This window comes from Cydia fagiglandana, chromosome 6, assembly GCF_963556715.1.
Source record: "Cydia fagiglandana chromosome 6, ilCydFagi1.1, whole genome shotgun sequence".
Taxonomy (NCBI): Eukaryota; Metazoa; Arthropoda; class Insecta; order Lepidoptera; family Tortricidae; genus Cydia; species Cydia fagiglandana.
Genome location: NC_085937.1, coordinates 20,166,297 through 20,180,991, shown reverse-complemented (window position 1 = coordinate 20,180,991; position 14,695 = coordinate 20,166,297). Strand labels below are relative to the sequence as shown.

General features: G+C 36.0%; 1 protein-coding gene across 1 annotated transcript; it reads left to right on the top strand.

Moving 5' to 3' along the window:
* The first annotated feature begins 377 nt into the window (after window positions 1-377).
* LOC134665631 (3-oxoacyl-[acyl-carrier-protein] reductase FabG-like) lies at window positions 378-1,162 on the top strand. Its single transcript, XM_063522589.1, has one exon. The coding sequence runs from the start codon at window positions 378-380 to the stop codon at window positions 1,137-1,139; it is 762 nt and encodes a 253-aa protein (XP_063378659.1). The 3' UTR covers window positions 1,140-1,162.
* The last annotated feature ends 13,533 nt before the right edge of the window (window positions 1,163-14,695 follow it).

Below are 14,695 nucleotides of genomic sequence, written 5' to 3'. Positions count from 1 at the left end.
GTATAGTCGCAATCAGATATATCGGAGCGGCAAAGGTGCTCGAAAATATCTAAACAGGCACTCGTGTTCAGATTATTTATGAGCAAACCTTTAGCCATTCCGTATTTAATCCTAAGTTATATTATAATCTGTAACCAACCGCATAAAATGAACGCGTTATTATTTAATTACTATACATCGTATGTACATATTAAAAAACGTTATCATACTTAACAGTCATTTTAAGAAGATAAAAGCTGATAAAATAATGCACTATGATTAGGTACGTCGAATGCATTTGATAAGAACATATGATAAGATTTTATATTAAAAGGGATTTTCGTAAAAATATTCGCAGTAGTTGTATATCAGCACACCATTCATTCAATACTAACGCAATGAGTTTCACTGGTAAAGTGGCCATCGTGACTGGTGCTTCCTCTGGGATAGGAGCCACCACAGCTAAAGCACTGGCCAGAGAAGGTGCCAAGGTAGTCCTGGTGGACAAAGACGCAGATAAACTAGAAGAAGTCGCCAAGGAATGTGAACAGCATGGCAACAAACCTCTCACCATCACAGCAGATGTCACTAAAGACGAAGATGTCAGAACCATAGTGAAAAACACTATCGACAACTTTAGACAGTTAGACGTGCTGGTCAATAATGTGGGGATTGCCAGGTATGCCAGTTTCTTAGACAAAAATCTGATGCAAGATTTTGATCTACTTATGAACACGAATTTACGCTCCATGGTCTATTTGACACACCTCGCTGCTCCATACCTGATCAAGACTAAGGGTAACGTCGTTAATAATTCAAGCATCGCCGCTTTGCGAGTAGTAGGCGAATTCGAAGGTCCATATTCAGTTACAAAAGCTGGTGTAAGTCACTTCACGCGCTGCGTTGCCTTGGATCTGGCTCCACATGGGGTCAGAGTAAACGAGGTAGCTCCGGGAGGGACCAACACGAATATATTAGAAAATGCAGGGATACCAAACGGCGATGAATTATGGGAGGAATTTATTAAAGAACACACTGTTTTGAAAAAAATGTCGGAGCCTGAAGAAATAGCAGATTTAATTCTGTTCCTGGCGAGTGATAAGGCTAGGAGCATTACTGGATCGACTTACGTTTGTGACAATGGGACTCTATTACTGTAAATCATAACCAATCGGAAGTTTGACTACTGTGGATTACACAGGGATACTACAATGGATTACTATTATGGTGTAATTTCAATTACGAATAAATTATGATTATAATTGTGATTGTGCTCTTTTTGGATACGACTCTTCAGAGGCCGTAACCGAGATGACATTAGTGTATCAATAAACGCTAGTGAAAAAGATACTCTTATATAGTGAAGTAAAAAGCCATTGAAGGCATCTGGTACATTATTTAAAATAAACTCTTTTCATAACAGCTAAGTGCAACGAAGCGACTGCACTCAAGACTGTTTCTAAATATTATTTTAATCCTCGAATAAAAAATTCTCTGCATTTTCTATTATTTGGATAAAAATACTGAGTATTTTCTAGGCTTTTTCAAAGTAGCTACTTAGAGCCCTCGTGCCTTGGTCCAGTGAATTGGGTCATCTTTTGACGGCCTCCTAGCCTAGACGGTAGTGTCTCTGCCTATGAAGCAGGAGGTCCCAAGTTCGAATCCTGATAAGGGCATTTCTTAAATATTTGTCTTAAGATATGTGTGTTTCTGCATGCATAAAAGTAAATACTGATGACTGAATATTGTTTTAATATTAAATTATTATCTTTACTGTGTTCGTGATTTTAATGTAATAGGTATGGATCATTTGTTATCTGGAACAAAGATGAATTGAATTGAATTAATTCCTTAACAAAACTGAGCATTCTTTTCATTCAAATCCCTTTTCAATGTTAACGAAAGCTTCTAGTATTTCCAGACTTTAGTCTAGCAGTCGTTAGCGCCAGGCGACTATCCTAGATTCTAGACTAGATTCTTGACTAGATCCTATTATAGATGCGACTTCTATTGTTGACTGTACCTTTTTTATTTCTACTGGTGTTTTTCTCTCGCAATTTTTGTTTGAACTTGATTAAGAGTTTAACTTTTGAAGCACTCTTAACGTTGCACCGATTCAAACAAAGTAATCTATCTGCTTTAAGTAAGGTGCAGGGGGCAATTTCGACTGCGGGAAATTTCAACTAATCAAAATATCTTCAAGTTTTACGAAAAACATATTTTACGCTCTCTGGAAATATATTATTATAGTTAATAATGTAAAACGTGGAATATATTTTGATTACCTAGTTGAAATTTCCCGTAGTCGAAATTGTCCCCCTGCACCTTAGGTATATTTATTTATTCTTTAAAGAGATGACTTTCGACGATATTGTTTAGATTTTCATGATGACTATGATGATGGGACAATGTTTATACTCTTACATATCCACCTTTCCCCACACAACGTAATATATCACTGGCTTAAATGCAACAAATAAATATTATTAGATTTCACAAACAAAACATCCTCCAGACTGAGCATAGTCGCGCTACCCCCTCTGCCACGCATACGGTAATTTTCCTTCATGTTCGAGTCGAAAGTGTCTTTGTGCGACGTCCGTGTCTTTGAACGGACCAATCACGACACGGGACTTCGCTCACCTCGTCCCGCGCACTCCCGCATTTTTGGCATCATCGGTTGCATGAAATAATTGCTCTAAACTCTGTCTAGAGAATTCCTAGTCTATGGATTCAATCTTCCCCCACATTCAGTAAAATATTTCCCTTATTTGCTTCAGACCTAAGGGGATTTCGTAAATATCGACGTGGGCCGACATTCTCAATATACACCTTAATGACATTAAAAATGTATTCATGTGCTTACTCTTTCTAATGCCTTCTCCTTCCAGTGCCATCTCCTACCGGAGGTCGGCTATCATGAGGGCTATACGCACTTTTAGACCCAGCTGCGCGGAATAATGAGCGTGTGCTCTGTTTGAACCATGTTCGGAGATTTTTGAGCCATGAGTTACGTCTTCGTCCGGATGATCTTTTCCCTTGGATCTTTCCTTGTATAATGAGTTGAAGGAGTTCATACTTCTCATTTCGTATTCTTCTGCTTAGGCCACACAAACGGGAAACGCCGTTGATTACCGTGATAACCCCAGTGTGGCCAAAAACATCCATAATCGCTATACGAGTAATCAAAGGCGTTTCAGGTCAGTTAGGCCTCGCCATAAAGGTACCTCTTGGACTCCGATTACAACAAGCCAATCGTTTCCGCTCCGTAACGAACAAAACGTAACTGTTACTGTCGCACTAATATGGAAGAGTGGTAGATAGACGCAAAGCGTTTCGTTGTCGTAGCGCAAGCGATTGTTACATTGGCTAGGCACCCAGGGTACTTAGCTAACGTGCCAATCGTTAATGCTCCGTGGCGTAGCGTTGTCTAATAGAGTCGGACCGGTAGTGCAAGTGTTATTTATACGTCATAATTTCATAGAAGTTTGACGTTTAAAATAACACTTGCACTGCGTGGGCTATTAAATCCGCTGCAGACTTTTCTTGGTCCGACTCTATCACTCTTCCATATTAGTGCGACAGTGACAGTTTCGTTTCGTTCGCTAACTTTTATAAAATGATGACGTTTATAATAACACTTGCACACTCTGTATTATCAAACACGTTGCAGAGTTAACTTAGTCAGGCTAGACTCTATTCAATTGGATTGGATTATATAACACTTTATACTCTCGCGTTTTGTACACATATTTAGTTACACAAACGGGTCTACCGCGATATAATTTCATTGTTTTTACCTTTATTTCCGACGTTTCAGCTGAGTTGCACCAGCTGTGGTCACGGAAAGACTGATGTCCCAACAAATGTCAACGGAGATATTAATAAAACACCAATAAAAACAATGAAATTATATCGCGGTAGACCCGTTTGTGTAATTAAATATGGATTGGATTATGTTTAGATTTTTGAATGATGTCCCAGGAAATCGTTTTCTTCCAAATTACCTGCGATCACGGTGGATTGTGTGCAAATTTCCCGGAATTACCAATAAGTATTTATCAATAATACTCCAGGTAAGGGCCGTGTAAGTATTCGTTTTGGTTGAAAGGTAATAGAGTATTTCGAGTATTTCGACCTTAATAATAAAAATACTTTTTATGTAATGACTTTTTTCGACCTTACATTTAATCGAAGGTTAGCTGGAAGAGATCCCTTATAGGGATAAGTTCGCCTTTGTACTTCCATTACTGTAATTTAATTTTGTAAACCTGTGTTGTGTACAATAAAGTGATTACTACTACTACTACTACTACATTTTTGATACACACTTTTATTGACAGTCATCATTCTCTTGCCCTGTTCCCATTCACCTGGGGTCGGCGCAGCATGTCTTTCTCTTCCACACCTCTCTGTCACCCGTCATCTCATCATTCACTTGCGCTCGTTTCATATCATCTCTCACACAGTCCGGATCCAACTTTTCCTCGGTTTTCCTCTCCTCATACACACTTTTATTGACAGTACCAAACTACTAATAACACTAATAGAACGGTACTATTAATAGCACTATTTATAGCAGTTGAGAGTCGTCAGTTTTCGCCCCAAGACCACGAAATGTCCGGCCGATATCTAACCGTTGCTGACAGAAATCGTCGTCACACACTCTTGGTTCGTATTATGTAGTCGTTAGGCCGAAACCTGAAATGGAACTGGTAGTGACCTATTGCGACTGACAGACTGATATCATCAGGCGAACTGGTAATCTGTGGGCCCCTTAAGAGGGTAAAAGCATGCTCAAATATTGTATTTGTCGAATATCTCGTGAAGCAAGAAGATAATTATCTAGCTCGCATGCATGCTTTTTACGTAACCGCATGTACAGTCAGCAGCAGAAATTGCTAAACGGGCCAGGTATTCAAAATTATCTTGACGCGACTTAATTGTTAAGAGAATAATAGTGTGCCAAGGTAATTTTGAACACCTCGCCCGCTTAGCAACGTCTGCTGCTGGCTGTATGTGCAGTGTAACATCCCGATTCCAATCGCCACTCGCAAGCAGCACGTCTATTTCTTTATACTATTTCGGTGGGAAGCAAGAACCCCTTACGGTGACTAAAGGATGACTCACGATAGACCGGACCTTGTCCGGGCCGGAGCTTCCGGAGCTTCGTTTTCTATGGAAGACATCACGTGATCACCTGTCGTTTGTCTTAGAAAAGTAAGCGCCGGAAGCTCCGGCCCGGACACGGCCCGGTCGGCCCGGTCTAACGTGAGTCATCCTTAACACCTTGACTTGGGCTAAGGGACTAATGCAATCTCATCTGATATTAGGGGCCTTTTATATCTTCAAATTAAATTATTAAGTTTATTAATCCTAAACTCCCTACAGCGTATTTATTTTTAGGATTGACTATTAAAATGAAATGTTTACCCAATTATTTTTGATTTATTAGTGCTTACTATACAGTACTTAATATACATACTTTAAAAAAAAACATAATTAAATAACTAACCTACAAAACTTAAACTATATCTAAAAATAAATAAAACTAAACTTAAAGTAAATGATTACAAAATATCCACCTGTGGCATGGTGCCGTAGATGCTGGCAGCATTTTCTCGCTGTATCGCAATACTTATTCTTTATTTTTTATTATGACGGTGTAAATGTTGTATGGCTTGTAAAATGAGCCCTTGAGGCCTAGTTACATAACATATTACATAATATATTTTTGAATTTTGAATTGAATATCAGACACAGATACACTGGTACTTTTATGAGTTTGACTCGTTGTTCAGTAAGCTATGAGAATATGGGCTTGACCACTGACTGACCATTTACCGGCAAGTTTGTGCAGCATAGTTTCTACGAAAATTCAGAGTAAACCTGCACTTGGCATGACTGCTGAATTCCAAATATTAACGTCCTAAATTTAGACACATAACCTAAACTGTTTATACTTTCGCAGTTTATTAAGTATTTACATAAACAAAATTAACAAACAATTTGTCCATTTTCGGGTAATTATAACATTTATTGGTTAACCGACCAATTATACAAAACCGCCTGGATCAGTCACTGAACGACCTGACTTTAACCTACCTTATTTGATCGTTTTCTTCAACCCCAACTGGCTCAAAGAGCCAGAGAAAAGTTAACTAGGTATACAAAAAAGCAGTTGGGAGGACATCTAAAAGTAGGGAAAATTCAATAGATCAGGGTGACTGAAATTGAAGTAAAATATACAGGTACCTACGGTCACGATCCTAAATATGCTTGAAATTTTCTATTTTCTATTTTTGACCGTGCCTTATGATGACTAAATAATAAAGTAATTACATTCATTAAGTTAAGTAACTTACGTATCAAAAAACACATTCTTCGCTTTTCAGTTCGCTTTTTAACAGCAATCGTGTTTTTAAACATTTTTAATTAATTAATTTGATTACCTTTTTGGTACTGAACCCTAAAGATAATTAAAAAAATAAGAGGCTTAAAGTCTAAGTAGCCTACTTAAAATATCACAGAGACCACGGCAATTTTACTATATTTTTTAATTACTTAGTTAATTACATTACCCTATTTTAGGACTAAGATTATTCCAGCGAACTCACTTAGAAATTTCTTTTTAAAGAAAGTTTTTGCTACGAAAACACTTTAAAGGCAACAAAGAAACTACGGCAGACTTTAATTTCATAAATTGTTTTCTGTGTAGTAATTTCATCACGTTAATTTGAGGGAATATTCTAAACGCATGTCTGAATTGTATTTTGGTTACTTTCTAATATCTGTCAGAAATGTCACTTTAGACACTGACAAATCGGTATCGTATCGCTGTGATGTGACATTTTATAGACATTGTTCGAATTGGGCCGTAAGAAACACACTTGTGTTAACATAGAAATACGGATGTGTTCCGATATATTTGGCCACTTTGGCAGTCACTATGAATGTTGTATGGCCACCGCCATACATGAGGCGCATCCATATAAATGCACTTATTCCCATCTGTCCCCGTCAGGGACAAATAGGAATACACCTAGTGCTGGCTGTATACCTAAGTACTTTCAGAAGTCAGTCAGTGGAAGTGTTGTCAAGATTTCGATAAATCTTACGAATTTCTGACTCTAAAATCACGAAGCACTGTATTCTACTAAGAAAAAAAATCCAACTTATCCAATCCATTCACTTTACTTTTTCAGGGGCATTTGTATGGAAGTAGCGTTATATAAATTAAAAACAGTATTCAATTAAGAAACTTTTTTTTCTCCTGGTAAAGGTACTTACGCCTAGGTGTAAGATTCATTCGAATCATTCGTTAGGGTGACGTATTTATGCGTTTGCGTTAAGTGTCATTTTACATGTATGGGATTTTGAGTTTCCAAAACGTCTCGCATCGCGCGCCTGTTCAAAATCCCATACAAAAATAGACATAACGCGAACGCTCGTCACGCTATCGAATGAAAACACTAGGGGTTCTGAGTAGAAAAAGTTTCTCGAAATTCTAAAGACTTGTGAAATATCGTCGCCAATTCCAGAATCGACCCCCGCCAACTAAATCGTACTTTAAAAATCCCCTTTTAATTAGTTTCCTAGCGACAAGCCACACCTATTACAATTTGCATCTTAATGCAAAATATGCATTCCGCTCCGTAAAAATGTAAAAATAAAGCGATGCGTTTTGCATATTTGAGCTGGTCTGGCTTTGAGGAAACTTCGTTAGTTAAAATGTGCAGTAAAATAATATGTTTTAATATATATACTAAATTCACCTATCTTAACATTTGAGAGTTTTAGTTTAAAAATTGTATGCTATGACATCTATAAAATATTGTACTCGTAGTCTGAAAAATACTATAGTTTGGTCTCTGACGAATATATTTTTTAGGGTTCCGTATCCAAAGGGTAAAACGGGACCCTATTACTAAGACTTCGCTGTCCGTCCGTCCGTCCGTCTGTCTGTCACCAGGCTGTATCTCACGAACCGTAGACAGTTGAAATTTTCACAGATGATGTATTTCTGTTGCCGCTATAACAACAAACACTAAAAACAGAATAAAATAAAGATTTAAGTGGGGCTCCCATACAGCAAACGTGATTTTTGACCAAAGTTAAGCAACGTCGGGCGTGGTCAGTACTTGGATGGGTGACCGTTTTCTTTTTGCATTTTTTCCGTTTTTTTTTATATATAAATAACCTGTATTTGTAAATAGTTATACTTTTTTTGTATTTTTTTTATTTAAAATCTTTGCAGGACTGCTTTTATCGTTCATGAAAGTGTCTTGGTAGATAGTTTTGTGTGGTTATAAATAGTCATTACACTAATATTAGGTAATACAAAAATTTTAGTAACCAACTCTTTTGAGCCATTTTCAAAAAGGATGTTTTAGGCTAAAGGTTATTAAAATTAATCACGACGGCTTACACTAAATAATAAACTTTAATGTGTAATAAAAATCAAAAAATGAGTTATTTTCAAAAGTTGCTGAACAAATGTTGGTCAGTTTGAGGAGTACAGCCTACAGTTTAATTTATTGCTCCTGTTACAGAAAACACACTGTATAAATCCAATATAGGTCAAATGTGACATGCATCCTGATCCGAGGTCTATAAAGGGTTTGAGGTCTCGTTATTGGGTCCGTTCGACCCTTAACTACGGGTATCGGTATTACCGTTCGTTCATATTATTAACTTCCGTGTTTGAATACAAAATAGTGTATGAATTGGACATGCTACACACGATTTAATCTCAAACAACAAATATTAACAAAAGCTTAAGGGCAAAATGGACGACCGCGTTTGTTGTTCCCATTTTCCTCTTTGAATATTGACATGATGAAAAACATTTGACAATGTTATGTGTAGTTATCATAGCTATGCTCCTTCATTTGACTACTTTTTAGGGTTCCGTACTTCAGTTGGCAGAAATGAAGTTTGCCCCTTTTTAGGGTTCCGTACCCAAAGGGTAAAACGGGACCCTATTACTAAGACTTCGCTGTCCGTCCGTCCGTCCGTCCGTCCGTCCGTCCGTCTGTCCGTCTGTCTGTCACCAGGCTGTATCTCACAAACCGTGATAGCTAGACAGTTGAAATATTCACAGATGATGTATTTCTGTTGCCGCTATAACAACAAATACTAAAAACAGAATAAAATAAAGATTTAAGTGGTGGGGTGGGGGATACAGCAAACGTGATTTCTGACCAAAGTTAAGCAACGTCGGGCGTGGTCAGTACTTGGATGGGTGACCGTTTTCTTTTTGCATTTTTTTTTTGCTTTATGGTACGGAACCCTTCGTGCCCGGTTTTTTCAAGACCCCTTTTCTCAGGAACGCGTGGATGTGGGTCAAAATTATATTCGTTGTCTTGTTTCTGACCACTCCGTCACTCTTCTATTTTTATCTTTTATCAAATAAATAAAAAAGTTGAGTGCTATTGGTTGTCTTTCTATGTATTAGGTAGATTATAATTCTCGTGAGAAAAATGAAAAACTAAATTTCACCCCACATAAAAAGCTCCACTCCGTCACTTTTTTTGGGACTAAAAACAAGATAACGAAAAGAATTTTGACCCAAGTATCGAGCTTAATTAATTATCAAATACACAGGTCTGCTGCCCCACTGCAATGCTGTAGGTACAGTCAACTGTAAAAATATGGATGCACAAACCATCTCAAAAATAAGTCCCATAGCTCTTATGTCACCGAATTAAGAATTATGGGACATGTTTTTGAATTAAGTTGGCTACACCCATATTTTTACAGTTGACTGAACAATGGTTTATCTGAATAATAGCAACCTTAAAGAGATCATGAAATTAGTTACCTAATCATAATTTCATTCTCTATAATAAGTTATTTATTATATTCCTAGTCACCAACGTCGGAACGACGAAAACAATTTAGGAGCAGAAATGAAATCTTTGATAATCAATCAATATTCAATAAGCGGGGAAACTGTTTTGCCTACAATTTATTAATACAGGGGCCAATTCGGACTTATTATGACATCAAGATGATATTTAAATGATGTCAGTAGCGCGTGCGTTGTGTTCGTACTTGTCCGTACATGTACTGGCGCGAGCGAGACGCACGGGCGTCGGACGTCATTAAGATATAATTTTGATGTCACAATGTATGTTTGAATTAGGCTCTGAGGACGAAAATGTCCCTAAATTTTATCGGACACTGCTGGCAAATATGGCTTACTTCAATTCTCAGTATACATTAAAAATTGAGGTCTCGAAATGAAGGCCATACGAACCTACTTAATTCAAGTTATATGTAGGTACTCTCACATAATATATCTTTTACTCGCTTAAATTTTATTTTGTATATAACGATGTTTACCACCGAAAACTAGTAAATAATATAATAAATGAAATATTTATTCAGAAAAACATAGTCATACATTTAACATTAGGTTAATAATATCTTATAAAGTAAGGCTTTTTAATGACTTCTACCTGAACTAGGAAAAATCTGTATCTCAGGTTGAAAAAAATAAAAATACTTAAATAAATTAAATAACGACAAACTTATGAGTTAAATTTGTGTTCATTTAAGTAGGGATCAGTTTGATATATTGACATTATATTATCAGACAAATAACAGTCCAAAGAGCGTGGCTGCAATCCAAAATCGGTCCATGAATGTCAAAAACGTACAATGTTTAATATTAGGATGCCATCCATTTGGATGAATCCATTGAAACGGCATCCATTTGGAAGGCTCGTCAGTGGCCTGTTTAATATTATCTATGTATTTTTCCCATAAATAATACCTATAATATAGTATTTTTCAAACAGCTTGGGTACGGTAACAGATGTCATTTCAACACCATTTTGAGTGCTGCAATTGTTTTAGGGGACTAAATTGTATGGAACTGTCACCGTGGCTAAGCTGTTTCAAAAATACTGATACATATGATATGAGCAAAAAGAATAGATACTATATAGAGGAGTCCTGTCATTGTAAATTTCAACACCATTTTGAGTGCTGCAATTGTTTTAGGGGACTAAATTGTATGGAACTGTCACCGTGGCTAAGCTGTTTCAAAAATACTGATACATATGATATGAGCAAAAAGAATAGATACTATATAGAGGAGTCCTGTCATTGTAAATTTTGTAGTCACAGTGCATTTACCGCCATCTATCGACACACGACTAAAACTCAAAATGAAAACGTATAAAATTATCAAAAAATGTATATATATGGATAAATAAAATAAAATAAATAAATATTATAGGACATTCTTACACAGATTGACTAAGTCCCACAGTAAGCTCAAGAAGGCTTGTGTTGTGGGTATTCAGACAACGATATATATAATATACAAATACTTAAATACATAGAAAACACCCATGACTCAGGAACAAATATCTGTATCATCATACAAATAAATGCCCTTACTGGGATTCGAACCCAGGACCATCGGCTTCGCAGGCAGGGTCACTACCCACTAGGCCAGACCGGTCGTCAAAATAAAAAATAGATAAATAAATGATTATAAATAATTATATTATTTTTATATCATTTTGATCCATGTTCATTCACTGATATCTACGTGTTAAAATTGTTAAATATGAAACGGTGTCGTCACGCCATCTAGCCGAGGATAGGCTAAAGCTTAGGCTAAGGCTTCCTTAGACTTTATTCATCTTATACGAAGTTACATATGTCTTTGCTATGAGTAACACCTATACGTTTAGCCTGTCTGTGTACCCAATTACCATTAATTGTGTATTATTATTAATTTATTATTAATTGTGTATTATTATTGTGTGTATTATTAATTATTGTATTATTGTGTGTGTGTGTATTAATTATGTGTATTATTAATTAATTATTATTAATTAATTATAGTCACTAATTAGTACCTAATTAGTGACTGCATGTTTTAACCAGTGCGTAATTTAGTTCATTTACCTTAGGTAAGTAATAATACTAAATAATTAAAATAATATTATTAAGCATATTTCCTCATATTATCATCATAGATTTCCCTTTGCGTTACCACCATAAATATTAAATATAAAATAGCTGGCATTTCGGTTTCAATTTCGAAGCTTGCTCAGTGTTTCATGCGCTGCTGAATAAGAAATATATGTAAATAATTAAAATAAATGGATCGAATATATTTAAACTATAGAAAGTGGTTGCGTTGGTGTTATTTACCTGAAAGAGAGTCGCTTCTTGCTTACGAGTATAAAAATTTGGTATGTATAAATTATACATGTACCTACTTATTTCAAATTTAATCGGAGGACACACAATTTAAATAATAAACTGGCCAAGTGCGTATCGGACTCGCGCACAAAGGGTTCCGTACCATTAAGTACGCAAAAAACGACAAAAAATCCACTCCGTCACTTTTGGGGACAAAAAACAAGACAACGAAAGAATTTTGACCCAGGTATTGAAATTAATATCAAATACACAGGTCTGCTAGTGCCCCACTGCAATGGTGTAGGTACAACAATGGTTTCTCATCCGAATCGTAAAGAGCATGAAATTCGTTTTGTCAAATTTGACATTTGCACGATTCTGGAGATACTCTTGAACGATTTCCACAGGATATGACTTAGAGATCCAATACACATCTAATAGATATCTTACTCTATCTAACGTAAAAGTGACATTGGTTGTCCGAATTGCGCTGCAAAAGAGAACTAGTTGATATCTAAACTATAACGTATCTAGAATGGATCTAGTACGTGTCGGCTCTTGTGAATATCTTGAAGTTCGAATATTGTTTTATAGACTGTGCTAGTAGTAAGTGGACTAACAAGTAAATTTTATTTCAGATTTTGCTGTATCCATTCCTTATATATCTACTGCGAATAGTTTATGTAAGATGGGACGATTTGCAAGCATTTTTAAGGAGCGTTCTGCAAGCTTCCCTTGATATAAGGTTATGGCAAATTTGTGTAGGGATTTTAACCATTGTTGTGATCTTATCTGTGGTTCACATCATAGCTATACATGGGGTAAGATCCTAATGTTTCGGGTATCGTTAGAACAATACAATCTTCTAATAAAATAAATAAATTAGGGAATGTAAACCGGTTTTAATTTGTATGAAATTATGGTTAATAACCGGTTTTTTTCTTCATATAATTAAAAACCGGTTTACATTCCCTAGTTTGTATGTGTTCTTGCTTTGGTTTGATTGCAACTAAATAAGATCATAATTTCTTTATATTTTATCCTAAATTTTAAACAACGTAGTCCTAAAATGCCTAAATATCAAATTATTCCCTTCATATCGTCTGTTCCAGATGTTTATACAAATGCCGCATTGCCGATTGGAATTCTTATTTAAACATACTAAGTTAAACTACATCTTAAGTGCATTTTTAGAATCTTAGTCTCATTAACAATAGATATCAGTCTACTGGAACTAACGACGATCATATACATATAATCTAGTTAATTTGAGATTTAGACATTATGACACTACGTTGATTTAAAGTTTAGGCATTTTGGGAATGTGGTGTTTGGCATAAAAATTAGGCATTCTCACAGTATTCTGTTTTGAGAACTCGCAATTTTCGTGATGGGTATAAGAAATGTATGCCATTGCAATTTTTTTACGCTTAATCGGTTAAGAGGTGGATCTGGATTTGTTATTGATATGGTCTGTCAGCTTTCAACAGTGACATTTCTGGTTGAAGCTATATTTATACAAAAAATGCATAATAACACTTTTTTTTCAGAAATTTGCCAAACTTCTCAATGCCTCACTAATATTTCACCAAGCGTGCCTTTTTACATATGTAGCAACCTACATATTTATTACATATAGACTGATGGTGATAGCAATTGTGACATATAAAGATATTGACGAGCTAGGAAAACTTATGAATGAAGAGTTTTTAAAAATGGTTTGGCATATTAGTGAAGAATTATTTAAAGGAATACCGACATTTTTTCGAACTTTAACTAATATAGTTTCAGCATTTATTTACTTCGGGGGACTGCTGACTATACCAATTTTGTTATGTAAGTAATTCTTAATATTTACAAGCTTTTATTTAACTTGCAATGGTTCTATGTAACTATGTTAGGGTCAAATCTTGCAAGCTAAATTAGACCCACGTCCCGTAAAGGATGACTCACGTTAGACAGGGCCGTGTCCGGGCCGGAGCTTCCGGCACTTACTTTTCTATGACATGACAGGCGATCACGTGATGATTTCCATAGAAAACGATGCGCCGGAAGCTCCGGCCCGGACATGGCCCGGTATAACGTGTGTCATCCTTTATTCGATTGAGCTGAAACTTCACATGCGTATGTAAATTGGGTAGCAATACAATATTTAGGTCTGATGAACACAAGAAATGGCTAAGTATAGGAATATTTTTATCTATTTTAATAACATTCTCATTTTAATTTCAGTAAAGCAAATTTACATTATACTTATGGATAAGAATGTGACGCAAAAAGAGGTATCCGAACCTGTAGTGGCTAGATTCTTTTGCCTAAGAAGGACACTTCTAGCTGACAAGTATATACAACTGGTAAGTACCTAGGTACATACACCGTGAAATTTTAGTGGTTGTTTTCCCGCGGCAGGGCGATTTGCTATCGGCAGTACTTTCGAATTATGATAGACAAACTTATAAATAAACTGTTTTCCAAAAAAAAAAATTACAAAAAAATAATCTAAACTCGAACAAGCGAAAAACAATAGTAACACACTAAAACTGCAAGT